The sequence below is a fragment of the Prionailurus bengalensis genome, chromosome B1 (assembly GCF_016509475.1).
Source record: "Prionailurus bengalensis isolate Pbe53 chromosome B1, Fcat_Pben_1.1_paternal_pri, whole genome shotgun sequence".
Taxonomy (NCBI): domain Eukaryota; kingdom Metazoa; phylum Chordata; class Mammalia; order Carnivora; family Felidae; genus Prionailurus; species Prionailurus bengalensis.
The window spans coordinates 199,899,217-199,915,084 of record NC_057344.1 but is presented as its reverse complement, the minus strand read 5'-3'; the positions used below and the strand labels follow the sequence as shown (position 1 = coordinate 199,915,084).

Here is a 15,868-nt window from a genome sequence, read left to right as displayed (position 1 = left end):
CCGGTCGTTACGTCACTTCCGTCGCGCTTCTGGGCGTTGCCAAGATGGACGCGTCGCGGGCCCGGGAGCAGCTCCGGCGGCGGTACCTGTTCCCGCGGGACACCGAGGCCCCGCTGGACAGCGAGGGCTACGCCGGGCCGGGTGAGGCGCTCCCCCCGGGCGCGCCCCGAGCTGCGCTGAGGTGTCCGGAGTCGAGGCGCCCGGAAACGGCCGGCCCCGCGGACCTCCCGCAGCCCTGTCCTGACAGGAGGGACCAGGTTTCGTTTATTCAAGGCTTGCCAAGCCGTTTTGCAAGTCGGGTATTTAGCGTCCCTGAGAGATTCCTAGTGATCGCGTAGCCCCGCGCATCTTCATCCCAGCTGCGCTTCAGGAATCCCAGGAGAGCTGGTTTGACACCTGTTTGGCATTCTCCATTTAAATAAAAAATACCATCCGGTTGTATTTCTAAGAATCTACCAAAGCATCATACTCGTGCCAGTACACGAGGACGTATGTGCACCGTGTTTAACCTCAGCATTCCTCGTAGTGGCGAGCGACTGAAAATGTCTAATTGCCCATCAGCAGAGAGCTGCTTAAATACATTTGGATGTACTCCTACATGACTCGGCAGGCAGACTTTTTTCGCCCTATGGGGATGATTTTCACAGGGAGGCGCAGGACAAAGTCCGCTGTACCACCGTTTGGGTACAGACCTGGTAACGTGTGATGTGTGTTCACCTGTAAATGCATAGAATATGAAAGAATTCATAGAAGTTGGTGTTGCTAGTTGCTTTGGGGTTGAGAAACGAGGGTTAAGGATAGGGGAAAGAGGGTTCATTTTAGATTTTTCTGCCCTGTATGTTGCAAATCGTGCACTTAACTACCCTTTGAAAAATAAACGCAGAAAACATCATGCCCAGGCATTCTTATTTACAAATTCTGAGGCTGTCTCCCAGAATTTGTATTACGAACAAGCGTCCTGGGGATTCAGATGGTTTGTTCAAGGTGGGGGGTCTCAGATGTATACCAAAGGTTCTCACGAGAATTAAGAGAGGGGGGTTCATGTCACTCCTCTGGGGAATTTGTTAGAAATAACTCGTCACACCCAACCCCAGCCACCTATTCTTTCAGATTGGGTCTCAGCTGGAAGAAATTTGATTTGTCCATCACCTGTCTAGACACTGCTGTATCAGGACTAGACCTCCGCTGTGCCCTGCCGTTGCCTCAGAAGGTTGTGTTTGTTTGAAATAAAATATGTAGTTAAAAGTATTTGGGGGAAGTTACAAGTCCATTTTGTGCTCTAATGTCTGCTGTCTCCATTTTTCTTAATTAACAAGACTAATTGCTTTCCTAGGCACTATTTGAAACATGATACTAAAATTCCTATACTACCAGATGGTGTCATTCTTTCCAAAAGACGGTAATATTGTAAATTTGATTTTAAATTCGTTTAGGGGGAACAAATTGACTATACTGAATATGTTTTATAGCAGGTTCCTATTAATTATTTCTGCAAATATCAACGTGTTTTGGTGGCTGTACAGAAGAAATCTGTTCTCTAATTGGAGAGGATCTGGTTTGGGGAAAGCTCTAGGAAATTATTTTATCTGGCTTAAAATAGGTGTTCTTTTTCCTCATAAATTTATGGTAATTTGATAAGTTGAAATCTCCCTTATTTGCAGAAGTCTCTACCGCTGTTGAGAGAAAGGAAAAACCTCTTCCAAGACTTAACATCCATTCTGGATTCTGGATTCTGGCATCCATTGTTGTGACCTACTATGTTGATTTCTTTAAAACCGTTAAAGAAAACTTCCACACCAATAGGTGAGAAAACTTCATTGCTTCGTAATTAAGCGCCCTCGTCTCATCGCTCGTAGTGTCTTGTGAGTTGCGTTCTTCAAATGCTTAGAAACCTCTTACTTCCTGCCAGGCACGGTGTTGGAGGTACTGGTGACACAAAGTGACACACAGGTCACTAGTGACCAAGAGAGTGTGTGCTTGGGACACGTACAGCCGAACGGATGAAACTGGAAAGTACTTCAGTATGCCTTTCAGCACAAGCGTGTTGGAGGATGGGGAAGGTAGTGAATTTAAGAAGAACCTAATCCATGTGTAAAAAATGGAAGAAGAAAGATTCTGACAGTCTGTCTGAAGACAGTGCAGGAGCACCGGGAGGAGGGAGCCAGGACCCTGGCGGGTGAGAACAGGGCCTCAGAGTTTGTTTGCAGAGCATAGTTACAGCTCACAAAGTAACTACGGGGAGTGATTGAATTAGGGTTGACGTCACTCGAAGGAGGAGTCGGGAGCTTTGAGGCCTGATGTCAAATCGTTGTCATTCATGAGGATTGAGACCTCTTCAGTATAATCTCAGGAACTGGTGGGGGGGACAAGGTTGTGAATCATACCTGAGTCCTCACTGAATATTGAAGAGTGTTCTAGAGGCCCCCACACAGCAGAGCCAAGAGGGAGAGACGTTGGTGAGCTTTGAGCTGGCACTCGGAGCGGTGGTTTGCACAGGATGCGAGCACGGGGACCAGCAGGGCTAGAAAGGTGCGGATAGGACTGTTTGATCCCGTGTCTTCGTGGGGGTGACGCACAGTTTCTCCTCAGAGGCCTTCGGACGCTGACTGCGGGAGGGAGAGCCGGGAGGTGCACAGAGTGTGCATTCAGGAGAAAGGAGGCATGTGGGACTTGTTTCAGTTGTTCCATAAAAGCCTATTCGTCTCTTGCCTTAATGCCAGGAGCTAGAACTTTCCTTAAACACTCCTGTCTTCCTGCCCTTTAGCCTGCTTGCCCCTTCCCTGACCGAGTTTGGGATGAAGAACCAGCCACGTGTCGAAGACACCTTCTTTCTCTTGGGAGCCAGCTGTCTGTGGGAAGCCCAGATTCTGGTCTGGCTTTCTGTGCCGTCATTTCTGGGGGCAGCCCCAACCCGAGAGGGTCTCTAGGTTTTCATGTCAACTTGGAACCTGGTGGCACGTCTGGTCACCAAAGCCACCTTCCTGCAGCTCCGTCAGTAAAAGAGCTGACAGTTGACGTCATCGGCCTAACTCCTATGTGTCTCTCAGTCGGTGTAGAGCCCGGGCTGGGAAAAGAGGATGAGTAGTTGTTTTGCACACTGCCGGGAGCAGCGGCCTCTTCGTTATTCAGATACGACACGAGAGCCTGAGACGTGTTCGGCTGTGGTGACAGTGATCAAGGAAGCACACTTCCAGCCCCCCAGTAGCCCCTTTCAGGCCAAGACGGGTGAATGGGTCATGTGGTGCGCGCTGTAAGCATATGCCCAGGATGCCGTGGGACACCTAGAAGGGGCACCTAGTCAGCCCAGCCTCGGGAGGCAGACCTTTTGGAGGTTTTAGGAGAGAGAGGAGGATTTCCCTCTTTGTCTCCTTATTTTTTTTTTAAAAATTTTTTTTTTCAACGTTTATTTATTTTTGGGACAGAGAGAGACAGAGCATGAACGGGGGAGGGGCAGAGAGAGAGGGAGACACAGAATCGGAAGCAGGCTCCAGGCTCTGAGCCGTCAGCCCAGAGCCCGATGCGGGGCTCGAACTCACAGACCGCGAGATCGTGACCTGGCTGAAGTCGGACGCTTAACCGACTGCGCCACCCAGGCGCCCCCTTTGTCTCCTTATTTTAAGTGTTCTCGCTAGTTGAAGGAAATGCTGAGCTAAGGGACAGTTGGTTACACCTCTGAGGTGTTGGGGGCACCTGCCGTAGTCACTGGGCCGCCCAGGAGCCCGCGCTGTCCCGTAGCAGAGCCGGGGCTGTGGGGCAGGAGAAGGACACAGAAGTCACCGGCCTGGCCTCGGAAAAGTATCACCTTAGAGACAAAAGACCTGAACGGATACTCAAAGGCTGAGGATTTTGAGTGGCACTATATTCTTGCCAAGGGCCTCAGTAAGCAGTGGGGAGTCTGAGCGGCCGTCGGACGAGGGCCGTACCCAAGAGGGATTGCGGGCTGCCTTCTGCCACCGTACAAATCTACCTGAAGTGATTCCTCATCTCTTGCCCTGCCGTTAGCCCCCAAGTTCGGAAGCTCGAGGCATTAGGGTTCTTCCAGTCTACGCAAGGCTGCAAGACGATGTTCAGAGATAGGAGACACAGGTCTATGTTAACAAACAAAGCGAAGCGTCACGATGGGTTGGAAATCACAGTTTTTAAGAAAATCCTGTTCATGTCTGTGAGCCGAGTTGCTGGTTAAAACTACAACGGAAATCACGAGCCCAGGTACCCAGGCTCTTCCTCGTTACCCACCGAGTCAGAATTTGGGAAACCGGGGGCAAGATGGCTTCCCTTGGCAACCTTGCCGAGGGACTCCGATGCCAGGGTGGAGGGCCTCTGACTTGCAGTTGCGTTTTGGTTCAGGCGGGTTTTCCAGCTGCTTCTGTCCTCTGCCATATCTGGACGCAGTAGCCGCACCAGGGTTCCAGGTGGAGTTAAAACCTGGAACAGACGGAAGCATCCTGACCGAGCAAGGAGGTCACCGTGACTCTGGCACAGTGTTCCTCAACCTTTGTTGCCACCTCCCGAGGAGCCTCCGTGAGACGTTTCATTCCTACCCACCCCGTAACGTCCTGCAGGGGGTTTCTCTGTGCATACAGAAAGAGGAGGAGGATTTCTTCCCTTTGGGGGCAGTATCGCCCCTGTTGAGAATGACACTGTAGCAGAAGAGAGGCCTCTGAAGACCCCGAAGGAGGAACGTTAGAGGTATTTTTTCCATCAATCACACCAGCGGAATAATGCTGCTCACTATGGGGAAGCACTTTTCAGAGTGCTATGTGATTTTCTCAGCTGTTCTGTGAGGTCCTAGTAACGTTTCCAGAACACCCTGAGGTTAAGTAACTTGCTCAGAGCCACAAAGCTAGTCGTGCTGGGGCTGAGCTTCAAACCCAGACAGGCAGATTTGGAAGGCCATGCTCCAACCACTGAGCTATCCCGCCTCTCATACTGATCCCAGCACTGCAGTGTCATTCGGTGCCTTAAAGGAACCTGGAAGCTTGCCATGGCTGGAAGTGTACTCAGTGCCTGTGTGACTGTGACTGTTCCAGACCCCCCTGACCCCTCTCTCGTCTGCATGGAACGCCCGTCTTCTCCCCATGAAGAAGCGAAAGAGAATGGAGACGTTGGGAGACAGGAAGAGGGCTTCGTCCCCCAAATCTGGCCTCCTCCCACAACCAGCAGGGGCCAAGGGCCCGCCTCACCCACACTGAGTCAGCACTGGGGTAGAATTCCAAGTGAGGAAAAAGACACTGCCCCTTGGAGGGAGATTGGGAATATTCTAGAAATGGGTGTCTCACTCAGAAATCTGTTCCGAGAGGCAGTTTGAGGTAACCACCTTCCAATCTGATTTTCAGTCCTCCCAGAAAGCCTCCTTACCTTAGAGGAGTTCACGGCACCCGTTTCTTACTCTCCCGCTCAAAACTTCAGAAAGAGACGGAAAGCTGCCGTGTCGTGAAAGGAGACGCGGTGCCACGAGTGGACTTGTGCTTCGGGTGGTGGTTTGTGGAGCGTGGGGAGCGCACGGCTGTTCGAGACTCACTTTCTTCCTGCTGCACCTGCCGCCCCCGTCCTGTGCCACCCCATCTCCCGCCCGACAGAGGCCATCTGAAAGCGGGGGTTGGGGAGCTGTGGGCCCCTCTGGGCCCCTCGCCCAGTTGATCTGCGTAGCAATCGATTTTTAGGCTGTCGGTGAAAACCTTTTTTCAGACGCGCGCTGAGGCACTAAGTCTGCTGGCAACCCTTGTGTCGTTTGGTCTCTGCAGCTGGTTCGTGGCTGGCGGCACCCTCCTGCTGATCAGCCTGTCGCTTGCGTGTTACTGCATCCTCTATCTGGAGTGGTGCCGCGGGATTGAAGATTACGACGTCAAGTATCCAGCCTTGATACCCGTGACAACCGCCGCTTTTATTGCTGCCGGCGTCTGGTGAGTTAACTTTGCAACAACCAGGGGAATAAAGCGTGTTGTGATCAGGTGCCGATGTACGGGGCACGAAGCTTACAGAAAAGGAGAAATGGGAAAATGGCCTCCTGTCGTTGCTAGTCTCAGAGGCCCTTTCTAGTAGGATCGTTCTTTACGTATTTAGCTATGGTTTTTTATTTTTTTTTTTAAGGTTTATTCATTTTTCAGAGACAGAATGTGAGTGGGGGAGGGGAAGCGAGAGAGGGAGACACAGAATCCGAAGCAGGCTCCAGGCTCCGAGCTGTCAGCACAGAGCCCGACTCACGAGCCATGAGATCATGACCTGAGCCGAAGTCGGATGGTTAACTGACGGAGCTGCCCAGGTGTCCCGCGTATTTAGCTATTTAAAACACAAATGTTGACATGCTGTATGTATATATTCTGCGTTTTGCTTTTGAAATCATTTGCATTGTGAAACGAGGGGGACAAGTATAAGAGACTCTTAAATACAGAGAATAAACTGAGGGTTGCTGGAGGGGTTGCGGGTGGGGGGATGGGCTAAATGGATACGTAAGGAGCATTAGGGAGGACACTGGTGGGGGTGAGCACTGGGTGTGATACGTAGGGGATGAATCACTGGAATCTACTCCTGAAATCATTATAGCGCTATATGCTAACTTGGATGTAAATTTAAAAATTAATTAATTGCATCGTGCTGATTGGGAAATGTAATACGGAAAGTGGAAACAACTTAAGTTGTCCAGCTGAATGAGTTCACCACTGCACTGGCGAACCCTCCCCCAGGTCAAGAAAGAGAACCGTACCAGCCCCGTAATCCCTTTCTGCCCACCCTCCGCCCCAGCCAGGGTGCTTTCCTTCCTGCCCATGGACAGACACTGTCCCGACCCACGTGGGACTTGCTTTCTTTGGCATCTCTTGAATATTCTGTTTTTGTGTTGGCTATTTTTTTTAAAAAAAATTTTTTTTTTCAACGTTTATTTATTTTTGGGACAGAGAGAGACAGAGCATGAACGGGGGAGGGGCAGAGAGAGAGGGAGACACAGAATCGGAAACAGGCTCCAGGCTCCGAGCCGTCAGCCCAGAGCCTGACGCGGGGCTCGAACTCACGGACCGCGAGATCGTGACCTGGCTGAAGTCGGACGCTTAACCGACTGCGCCACCCAGGCGCCCCTGTTTTGGCTATTTTTTTAACTTCATAGAAATGGATTCAGGTACTCCGTATTCTTTTACATTTGGCTGTTTACATGCAGTGTTATGTCTGCTACCTGTTTGTCGTTCTCACACTCAAAACTTCAGAACAAACAGAAAGCTGCTGTCTTTACTGTGAAAGAAAACGTGTCCCACGAGCGGGGCTGTAGTTTAGACGGTGCTGTACAGAGTGTGTGCAAAGCCTCGCTTTTCTTCCTGCCGAGTGTGTCGCTCTCATCCTGCCTCACCCCATCTCCCGTTAGACCCGAGCCGTGTATCACAGCCGCTCGTTGCTGGTTAGCATCTCGTCCCGTCGCTGAATGCGTTTGTCGCTTCTACTGTTGATCGCATTTGGATCGTTTCCAGTTTGGTGCTGTTGTTAACGATGCTGTTAACATTCTTGTGTGTGAGTCTCATGCGCATGTGCACGCGTGTCTGGTGGAGGTATGTGTGCACACACGTGTGTATACATGTCTCTAGAGGTGAAACTGCTGGCTTATAGGTTATACGTATCTCCAATTGCAGTAAACAGCTGAAATTTTTTTTTCCCAAAGTGATTGTCCATTTTTTTTTTAAAGGAGCCGTATCATTGGTAATTCGTCCATATTGGTACAAAAAAATGCGCCTCTTTATTTTTATTTTATTTTATTTTTAAGTAGGTTCCATGCCCAATATGGGGCTTGAACCTAGGACCCTGAGATTAAGAGTCACATGCTCTACCGACTGAGCCAGCCGGGCACCCCTGGATGTGCCTCATTACTCTTAATTGTACACAGTTATCATCACAGGGACATAACCTGGGTTTATTGAACCTGCCCTCCTTTGGTGGCTAGACTTACAGTTGTTCTTACTGCTTTGCTACCAGGAAAATGCCACAACCCATATCCTTCTTCTTAATAGGTAGTCGATGAAAAAACACTGATTTTTTTTTTTTAATGTGTGTGAAAGCATACTTGCTCACTGAAGAATAATCTGTTAATTACAGAAAAACACAAAGGAAATAAATCCCCACGATCCTGCAGCCAGAGAGAACAACTGTTCTTTCTATGTTGTATATATTCCTCTAGCTTTTTTCCTTTTTCTATGTCAATTGCATTGGGATTTTGGAAAAACCATATATTTTGTGCCAATTCCGTTTAATTGAATGTTTTTTATGATTAATTTTCTGTCATTGAAATTGGAGGGCATTGACATGTATCACCTTGTGTTGTGTTATTACTGACCCTTCAGTGATGTGGGTACACGGGTGTGCTGTTTTACATCGTAAGAGTGAGATCACCCCGGAAAGGTTATTTTTTTAGAACAGTAGGATTTAAAAAGTTCCGTTGTTTAAAGTTCCATTTAAAAAAACTATTACATAGTGAAACCAGTAACTATTTAATTAATTTCTGCTCTTACAAATTCAGTCCATAAAGATCATTTGCACTGAGAAGCTGTCTTATTCTTACCTTGGTGACAGGAAGAGTGTTTTTCTCAAAGGGAGATTTAATAGCAACTTATACGTCATTACGTTTTTCATCCTGTTTCTAACAAAAAGTTATTTGAAACTGTGTCTTTACTCTGATGGTTTGACAGTGTGCGGGTCGTGGAAGTAGGCTGTAGCCATTGTTGTCGATGTGCCGCCACAGACACTGACTTTGAGAGACTTGGGTTCCTGTTGGGCCAGCTCTCAGGGGAGGACCTTCAGTGGTTCGGTCCCAAGTGCTCTCTGAAGAGTTTGTGATATTTCCAGTGCTGGCCAAACCACATCTCTGGGAAACATGACGTACACACACAGTTGCTGGCTAAGAGAACTTTCCCAAACGGAGTTCAAAGTGGGATCTCGGGGTACGTGCGTAGATTACAGCTGGAGGGGCCAACCGCGTGTGTTTTATCCTTTTCAGCTTCAACGTTGCCCTGTGGCACGTGTGGTCCTTCCTCACCCCGCTGGTGTTGTTCACTCAGTTCATGGGCGTTGTGATGCTGATCTCACTCCTTGGGTGATGTCCAGAGGTAAGAGTTCTGGAACGGCCTTTCTAACACTGAACTCACTGGACCAGTGTCTTTGGTGACCGTTTCCAGGTGGCACAGCAGTGAGGGACTACTCACCAACTGTGCCTTCCTTCGACTCTGAGATGAAAGGGACCGAGACCCCTCCCCTTCTGCATAATTTAGTTCTCCGTGACTGTTTCCTGGGTAAGGCACCCCGCCCTTCAGAGATGTCGTATTTACACCTTACGGTGTAGATAAGCTCCCACAGTACGTCACTTTCTACCCAGGTCAGCTTCCATCACCTGATACACACCAGACGACTGGCTAGGTTGCTGTTAGGGGGCAGGAACGTAGGAAGAACAGGCACTTTTACCCACTCCACCTGTTCTGGCTGCCTCCTAAAAATCTGACGGACGACCCGTTCTGGCTGCCTCCTAAAAATCTGACGGACGACCCATCAGCCTTTTCCTTCCGTGTTAGTTACAGAATCTCTTTCTCCCCACGGACGACTGCCTCCCTGGGCCTGCTGCCTTACACGGCGGGGTCTGTTTGTCGAGTACCAGACGACTCCTTTATCAAATAAATATGCATGAGAGCACTCCCTCTGTGCTTAGGGACACGGTGAAAAAGCCAAGATAGGCCCTCTCTTTACGCAACTGACTTCAGAACTGGGAGGAAAACTTCTTCATGTGTCAGTTTACAGGCATGCAAACAGGCCCAGAGAAGTGGATGTTAACATCCTAAGTAAAGGATTGGGGTGCATTTCAGCCAACCGCCTGTGCTCCCTTTGGAGTTCTAAGGGGAGTCACTGTACCCAAATAAGGGAGACGGACAGAATCCCGTCGCTGCCAGGCTGCAGATGGTCACTAGCAGGTGTGTGGCCCCACAGAGGTGGAGAGTCCCCTCTGCACACTGTGCTGTCCGGGGCCACCTGGCGTCTCTCCCTTTGTCCGGGTCAGCATATGTCGCCGCAGGACGGAGCCTCATCTGACCCCGTGTCCTGCTTTTCCCCTCTGCCCTGATACCGTTACGTTTTCCACCGTTCAGTTTTCAATTTTTACGCATGTTCAGGAGCTTTCGACCCTTGACGTGAGTTTGTTTTTGGTAATGGAGAGCCAGAGAGCGTTACAGGCATGTGGACTGAACTGTGCTTTTTTTTTTTAATTTTTTTTTAACATTTATTTATTTTTGAGACAAAGAGAGAGAGAGCATGAACAAGGGAGGGTCAGAGACAGAGGGAGACACAGAATCTGAAACAGGCTCCAGGTCCTGAGCTGTCAGCACAGAGCCTGACGCAGGGCTCGAACTCACGGACCGCGAGATCATGACCTGAGCCGAAGTCGGACACTTAACCGACTGAGCCACCCAGGCACCCCTGAACTGTGCTTTTTAAACAGGAAATCCAGCTGCTTAAAAGACAGACTGTCTCACTCAGAATATAAATGCTGGCTTTCTTTCAGGTGTAAGAGCGTGTCACTTCAACGCGAACGATTCAACACCCAGCCAGCTGGCAGCATCACAGGTGTAACAGAAGTGCTACAACGTGTCCTCGTATCTAGGAAGTGAGTGGTTTCCTCGGAAAAACTATAACGTTGCAGTCTGGTTGAAGTCAGAATAAATTTGATTTCGTTTGTCTGTCCTCACACTCAAGTGATTACTGAGTTTTTCACACTCAGAATAGAAGTGTTCTGTTCAAAATAGAAATAATTAGTTTGTGGCATCAATCTGATGAATCGTTGGAGAAAGTATTGGTGTAAACATTTAAGCAGAGTTTCGTTATAGGTACATGGTGTCCTCCCCAAATTGCAGAGTTGTTCGCCCTTTGCTCGTATGCGATCACTGGGTGTGTGTATATGTAGGAATGATCATGTCATGTGCCTTTGACCCAGCTTCTGCAATTGCGATCTCATTTTTATAATAGTTTTGTTAGGTGACAGGACCACTTGAAAGCATTTTATGTGTTCCTGCCACTTTAGATTTTATCATGTGTAACTTACTGGGTTTCTAGCATTTGTTCAACATGGGCACTTTTACTCATTTTTAAGTACACGTACTTTTTCCTTAACATTTAAATAAAATATTTTTATAACTTTCCTGTGGGTTTTGTTACTGCAGACTTTGGGACGTTTGGTTTCAGCTGTTAGCACTTTGCATTAACCGTGTAAGTCTGCTCTGCTCTTCGGAGACCTCAGGAAGACAGACGCTTTCAAATGCAACTACATTCGCCTTAAACCTCACTGGCACGGGCTTTGTGGTGTTGATTATCATCTCCCCGACAAAGATGTGGGCTAATGTTTACAAAACACCCGCCACAGTGCCTGGTACACGTAGGTGCTCACTCCATTCATGGTAATGGAGAGAGAAAGAAAGACCACGTAGATCCAGGATCAGGGATGGGATGAGGCAGGCATGACCAGCAGGCAGAATCATGCCCAGCCTGTGTACACACACGTGAGGGCTTTCTCACAAGTAAGGAGCAAGGTCAGGCCACCCCCCCCCCACCCCGCCATCCCATCTTAAATTTTTTTTAATTTATTTTTTTATTTTTTTATTAGTATTTTTTAAAATACTTATTTAGTTTTTGAGACAGAGAGAGACAGAGCATGAACAGGGGAGGGTCAGAGAGAGAGGGAGACACAGAATCCGAAGCAGGCTCCAGGCTCTGAGCTGTCAGCACAGAGCCCGACGCGGGGCTCGAACTCACAGACCGTGAGATCATGACCTGAGCTGAAGTCGGACGCTCAACCGACTGAGCCACCCAGGCGCCCCCCATCTTAAATTTTTTTAATGTTTATTTATTTTGGAGAGCGAGCGAGCGAGCAGGGGAGGAACAGGGAGAGAAGGAGACACAGAATCCGAAGCAGGCTCCAGGCTCTGAGCTGTCAGCACAGAGCCTGACACGGGGCTCAAACTCACATGAGACAAGACAAGACGAGACATGAGATCATGACCTGAGCTGGAGTCTGGTGCTTAACCAACTGAGCCACCCAGACACCCCATCCACCCCCACCCCATCTTTTATTGCAGAGCATAGTTCCATTTGGATAGAAAGCTAAGGCTGTGCATTTCTGGACACTGGTTTGTCAGAACCCAGAGAGCCAAACGCTGACGCTGTGGCCAAGAAGATGGGAAGATTACGCTGTTACTTGCAAAGAGACCTTTCAATAAGTTTTTTGAAACAGGATCATGTGTGGTCCCTGTTTCTGTTAAGTAACTGCCACGTGTGTTATTTAGGGGTCTGTCCCTGTTACTGTAACTGCTAAATAAGTACAAATGGTATCAGGCCATCCTGTGGGAGGAGCACCACCCTTCAGAGTCAAGACTAAATGAGCACTTGTAAGTCCCCACCCCGACGGCCAACGATATGGTAGAGGCAGGTGCGTGCTCTTAAAGCTGTACCTGACTTCGGCCATCCCAAGCCTCAAGCCCAAGTCTCCTACCTGCTTGCACCCCGGATGCCCAGGCCCGCTCCTCAGAGGTGGTGGTGTGGTTGGGGAGCAGGGCTGTTCCACAGGAAGAGTTCTCCAGGCGATTCCTGCGTGCGGCCCCGGGTCGAGAACTCCCCTGTTCCAGTCGGTCTGGGGAGAGATCTCTCTGCAGAAGCTGGAGCCTTCGAATCGGCAGGGAACAGAAAGATCAAGGGATCTAACTTCGCTCACTAGGATAGAAACCAGACTGGGACTCCCCCCGACCCCCCAGTCTATGTCTGGGACCCAGCTCGGGGGACAGTGGTCTTTCTAAGAGACTAAAGGGATTTAAGACCCTGGCTGTGTCGGGGCTCTTTGGTCGTAAAAGCTCTCTTCAGCAGCAGCCAGGCACTGGAAGGGACTAGGGAAAGTTGCAAAGTGTCTGCAGGTGGGCTAATGTGGGGGGACAGGCTGGGGCCAGGTGACAGAAGTTATTAGGTGCCCTCTGCAGTCCCAGTCCAGATAAATGCCTCCACTTAAAAACATTTTTCTCTTGAAAGACCGATTCAAGCACAGTATTCCTCGAGGTGGGAAAGAGTCTGGTGGATTCTAGGCCCATGGGATTCATCAAAACTAAAGGAATCAGCAGCAGGAGTATTTTGCACGCACTGAGGACCGACTCCAAAGGGGCAGGCATTGCAGGGTTCTGGGCCGAGGGAAGGTGGGGCAGTTGGTGGGGGCCGCACACCCTCCTCAGCCGAGTGTCAGATTCAGCCCCCAAGCCGAGGACCATGGTTTCCCCATTTGGGCAGAAGTGGGGCGTATGGCTGCTTTATTTCTAAAGCAGCGTGAGCGCCTGGATTTTGATGTTAACCGCAGCTTTTGCAAACCTTTCAGAACCTCACTTCGGGCGTGTTCGTCGTGCCCTGAGATGCATCCTTCCCACGTGCACACAGATCTATTGCCGTGTTTCCCATCTTCGAACACACCCCCCTAAGTCGGGTTCCCTCATGCCTCTCCACTTACTGGCCGTTTTCTTTGCCCCCCACCCCGCCCCGATGGCAAAACTCCACCAAAGAGCTCTCTCTGCCCACGCTCTCCGGTCATGCTCCTTTTTGAAAAAGGTGTATTAGGCCACACTTTTGCAAAAGAGTGTTAGAACGTTGCCTTGTGTTTACAGTAAAGAGGAGTCAAAGAGGACCTCAGGAGCTGGGTGCCCCCCAGCCTACACACCTCCAGTGGCAGGAGTGACCCCCAACTCAGCCACTGCTCCCCCGCTGTCCCCCGGCACTCACCTGAACACCATCAGGGCCATCCGGACTCTTCTCATAATCCCTTCATCCCTGTCACCGCGGCCAGCACAAAAGGCCTGGCACTCCCGGGCCACGTCTCACCTCCTGGCCTCACCCCCACATGCGTGTGTTCCCCTCATCCGCGTAACAAATCACAAGACACGTTTAGGCTTAAAACCACCGCCACCGTGGTCTTGTTCGTGTGTCTGAAATTTGGACAGGAATTTGCAGGGACAACCTGTTTCCTCCCCACATGGGGTGGCCCAGCCGGCAGGCTGGTGGTCCCCTTCCAAGGCGGTTCCCTCTGGGCTGGCGAGGTGGTGGCTGGCTGCTGATTTCTCTCCGCACAGGGTCTCTCCCGGGGGGCTGGGGGTGGTGGGCAGTTTGGGTTTCCTCCCCGCAGAGTCGCTCAGGTCCAAAGCTTTTGTGTAGGTGTCGGTAGCTGCTGTAACGAGCTGCCGCAGACAGCAGCTAAAACAACAGACATGGATTATCTCGCGATTCTGTAGTTTGAGGTCTGCGGTGGGGCTCACGGGTGCGGGCGGGGCTGTGGTCCTTTCTGGAGGCTCCAGGAGGGGAGTCCATTTCCCGTGCTGTCAGGCGGACAGCAGAATTCAATTCCTCACGGTCCGAGGACGGAGCTCCCCATGCCGAGCTGGCTGTCAGCGAGGGCCGTTCCCAGCTTCTAGAGGCACCTGCATTTCTCGCCTCGTGGCGCTCTTCCTCCTCTCAAAGCCGCACCTGTCCTGCCTCCTCGTCATTGTCATATTGCCCAGATCCGCTCTTCTGCCTTCCGCTTCCGCTTTCGGGGGGCCCATGTGATCACGCCAGGCTCACCTGGGCAACCCCGGGTGCTCTCCCTATTTTAAAGTCCTTAATCTGCCATCAGTGTTCCTCTTGCCGTGCAACGCAACGTTGTTGGTAGCTTCCCGGGAGCAGGGTGTGGACCCCTTTGGGGGCATCGCTCTGCCCACCGCTGTGTCCCCGAGACAGGAAGCCCCCACTTAGAGCATGGGCTCAGAAACTGTCCAAGTAGTTACAGACCCCAGATTCAAGGGGACATACCTTCCCCTCATCCTAAAGGAGGAGGGTCAAGGAACGTGTGAGCCGGGTGTTAAAACCGCCACAGTCTCTGGCCACAAATTCTCTCTGTTCCTCCCACACGCGAAAGTCCCAATCCCGGAAGCCCCATCCTGTTCCAGCATCAGACACAGGCTTGGGCTCCAGGATCTCATCATCTGAATCAAGAGCGGTGCGGGGGCCTCGAGCTGACCACCCTCACAGGCGAGTTGCCTGTCGATCGCACACCGAACATACAGCGGTGAGGCAGGCACACGTACGCGCAGTAACATTCGAAAAGCGGGGAACGAGGCACACAGTCGCTAGTCCACAGAAATCCAGCTGGGTGCGGTCCCCCTCTCTTGCTTAGGGACCAGTGCTGCCTCCTAGGTCTCTGACAAGGTGTCAGGCTCTACCCTCTGGGCTCTATTCGCCCTCCGTGTCATTCTTTTCTGGAAGAAAACAGTTTGGAATCCAGCTTTCTCAGCCTGCTTCCTGCCCAGAAAAGGTCTGAGCTCCTGAGGGTTCTTCATTTTGCACCGTCTTCCCCTTGTGTCTGAGCTGGAGGTGTTTCCGCAAGAACAGTTTGCAAAGAATGAGAGGTCATCTCTGCGGCTGCATTTAAAGAAATCTTTACCTCCTCGAGCTACAGGGTAGACCCAGGGAAGGATCAGGCTCAGGACTTAATTGTGGGCAAAGTATCCGAGCCGGGTGACTTCTCAGTCTGGGAAATTTCATCCACCAGAGTCAGGGCCTGACAGGGAACGACCAGGTCTTGAGAAATGGACACCTACCTATGGCATGAACTGGATGTCATCTGATCCACCAAGAGCAAGGCTGGGCATGCCCCACAGTGATGCATTGCTGAGTAGAAATGGTATATAAGCTTGAACGTGAACTGGAAACCATGAGTCATTTGCATGTACAGGTGGCTCAGGGGCCTTTGAGATCAATTTTTGCTACATACTGTCTCCTTTTAAAAATTTTTTTTTGTTTGTTTTTAATGTGGGGCGCCTGGGTGGCTCAGTCAGTTGAGCAAGCAACTTCGGCT

At 50.4% G+C, this 15,868-nt stretch overlaps 1 protein-coding gene across 1 annotated transcript; it reads left to right on the top strand.

Moving 5' to 3' along the window:
* Positions 1–8: 8 nt before the first annotated feature.
* Positions 9–11,152, top strand: TMEM128 (transmembrane protein 128). Its single transcript, XM_043572977.1, has 5 exons — positions 9–141; positions 1,662–1,803; positions 5,745–5,903; positions 8,972–9,080; positions 10,520–11,152. The coding sequence occupies exons 1-4, from the start codon at positions 45–47 to the stop codon at positions 9,069–9,071; spliced, it is 498 nt and encodes a 165-aa protein (XP_043428912.1). The 5' UTR covers positions 9–44; the 3' UTR covers positions 9,072–9,080; positions 10,520–11,152.
* Positions 11,153–15,868: the final 4,716 nt, after the last annotated feature.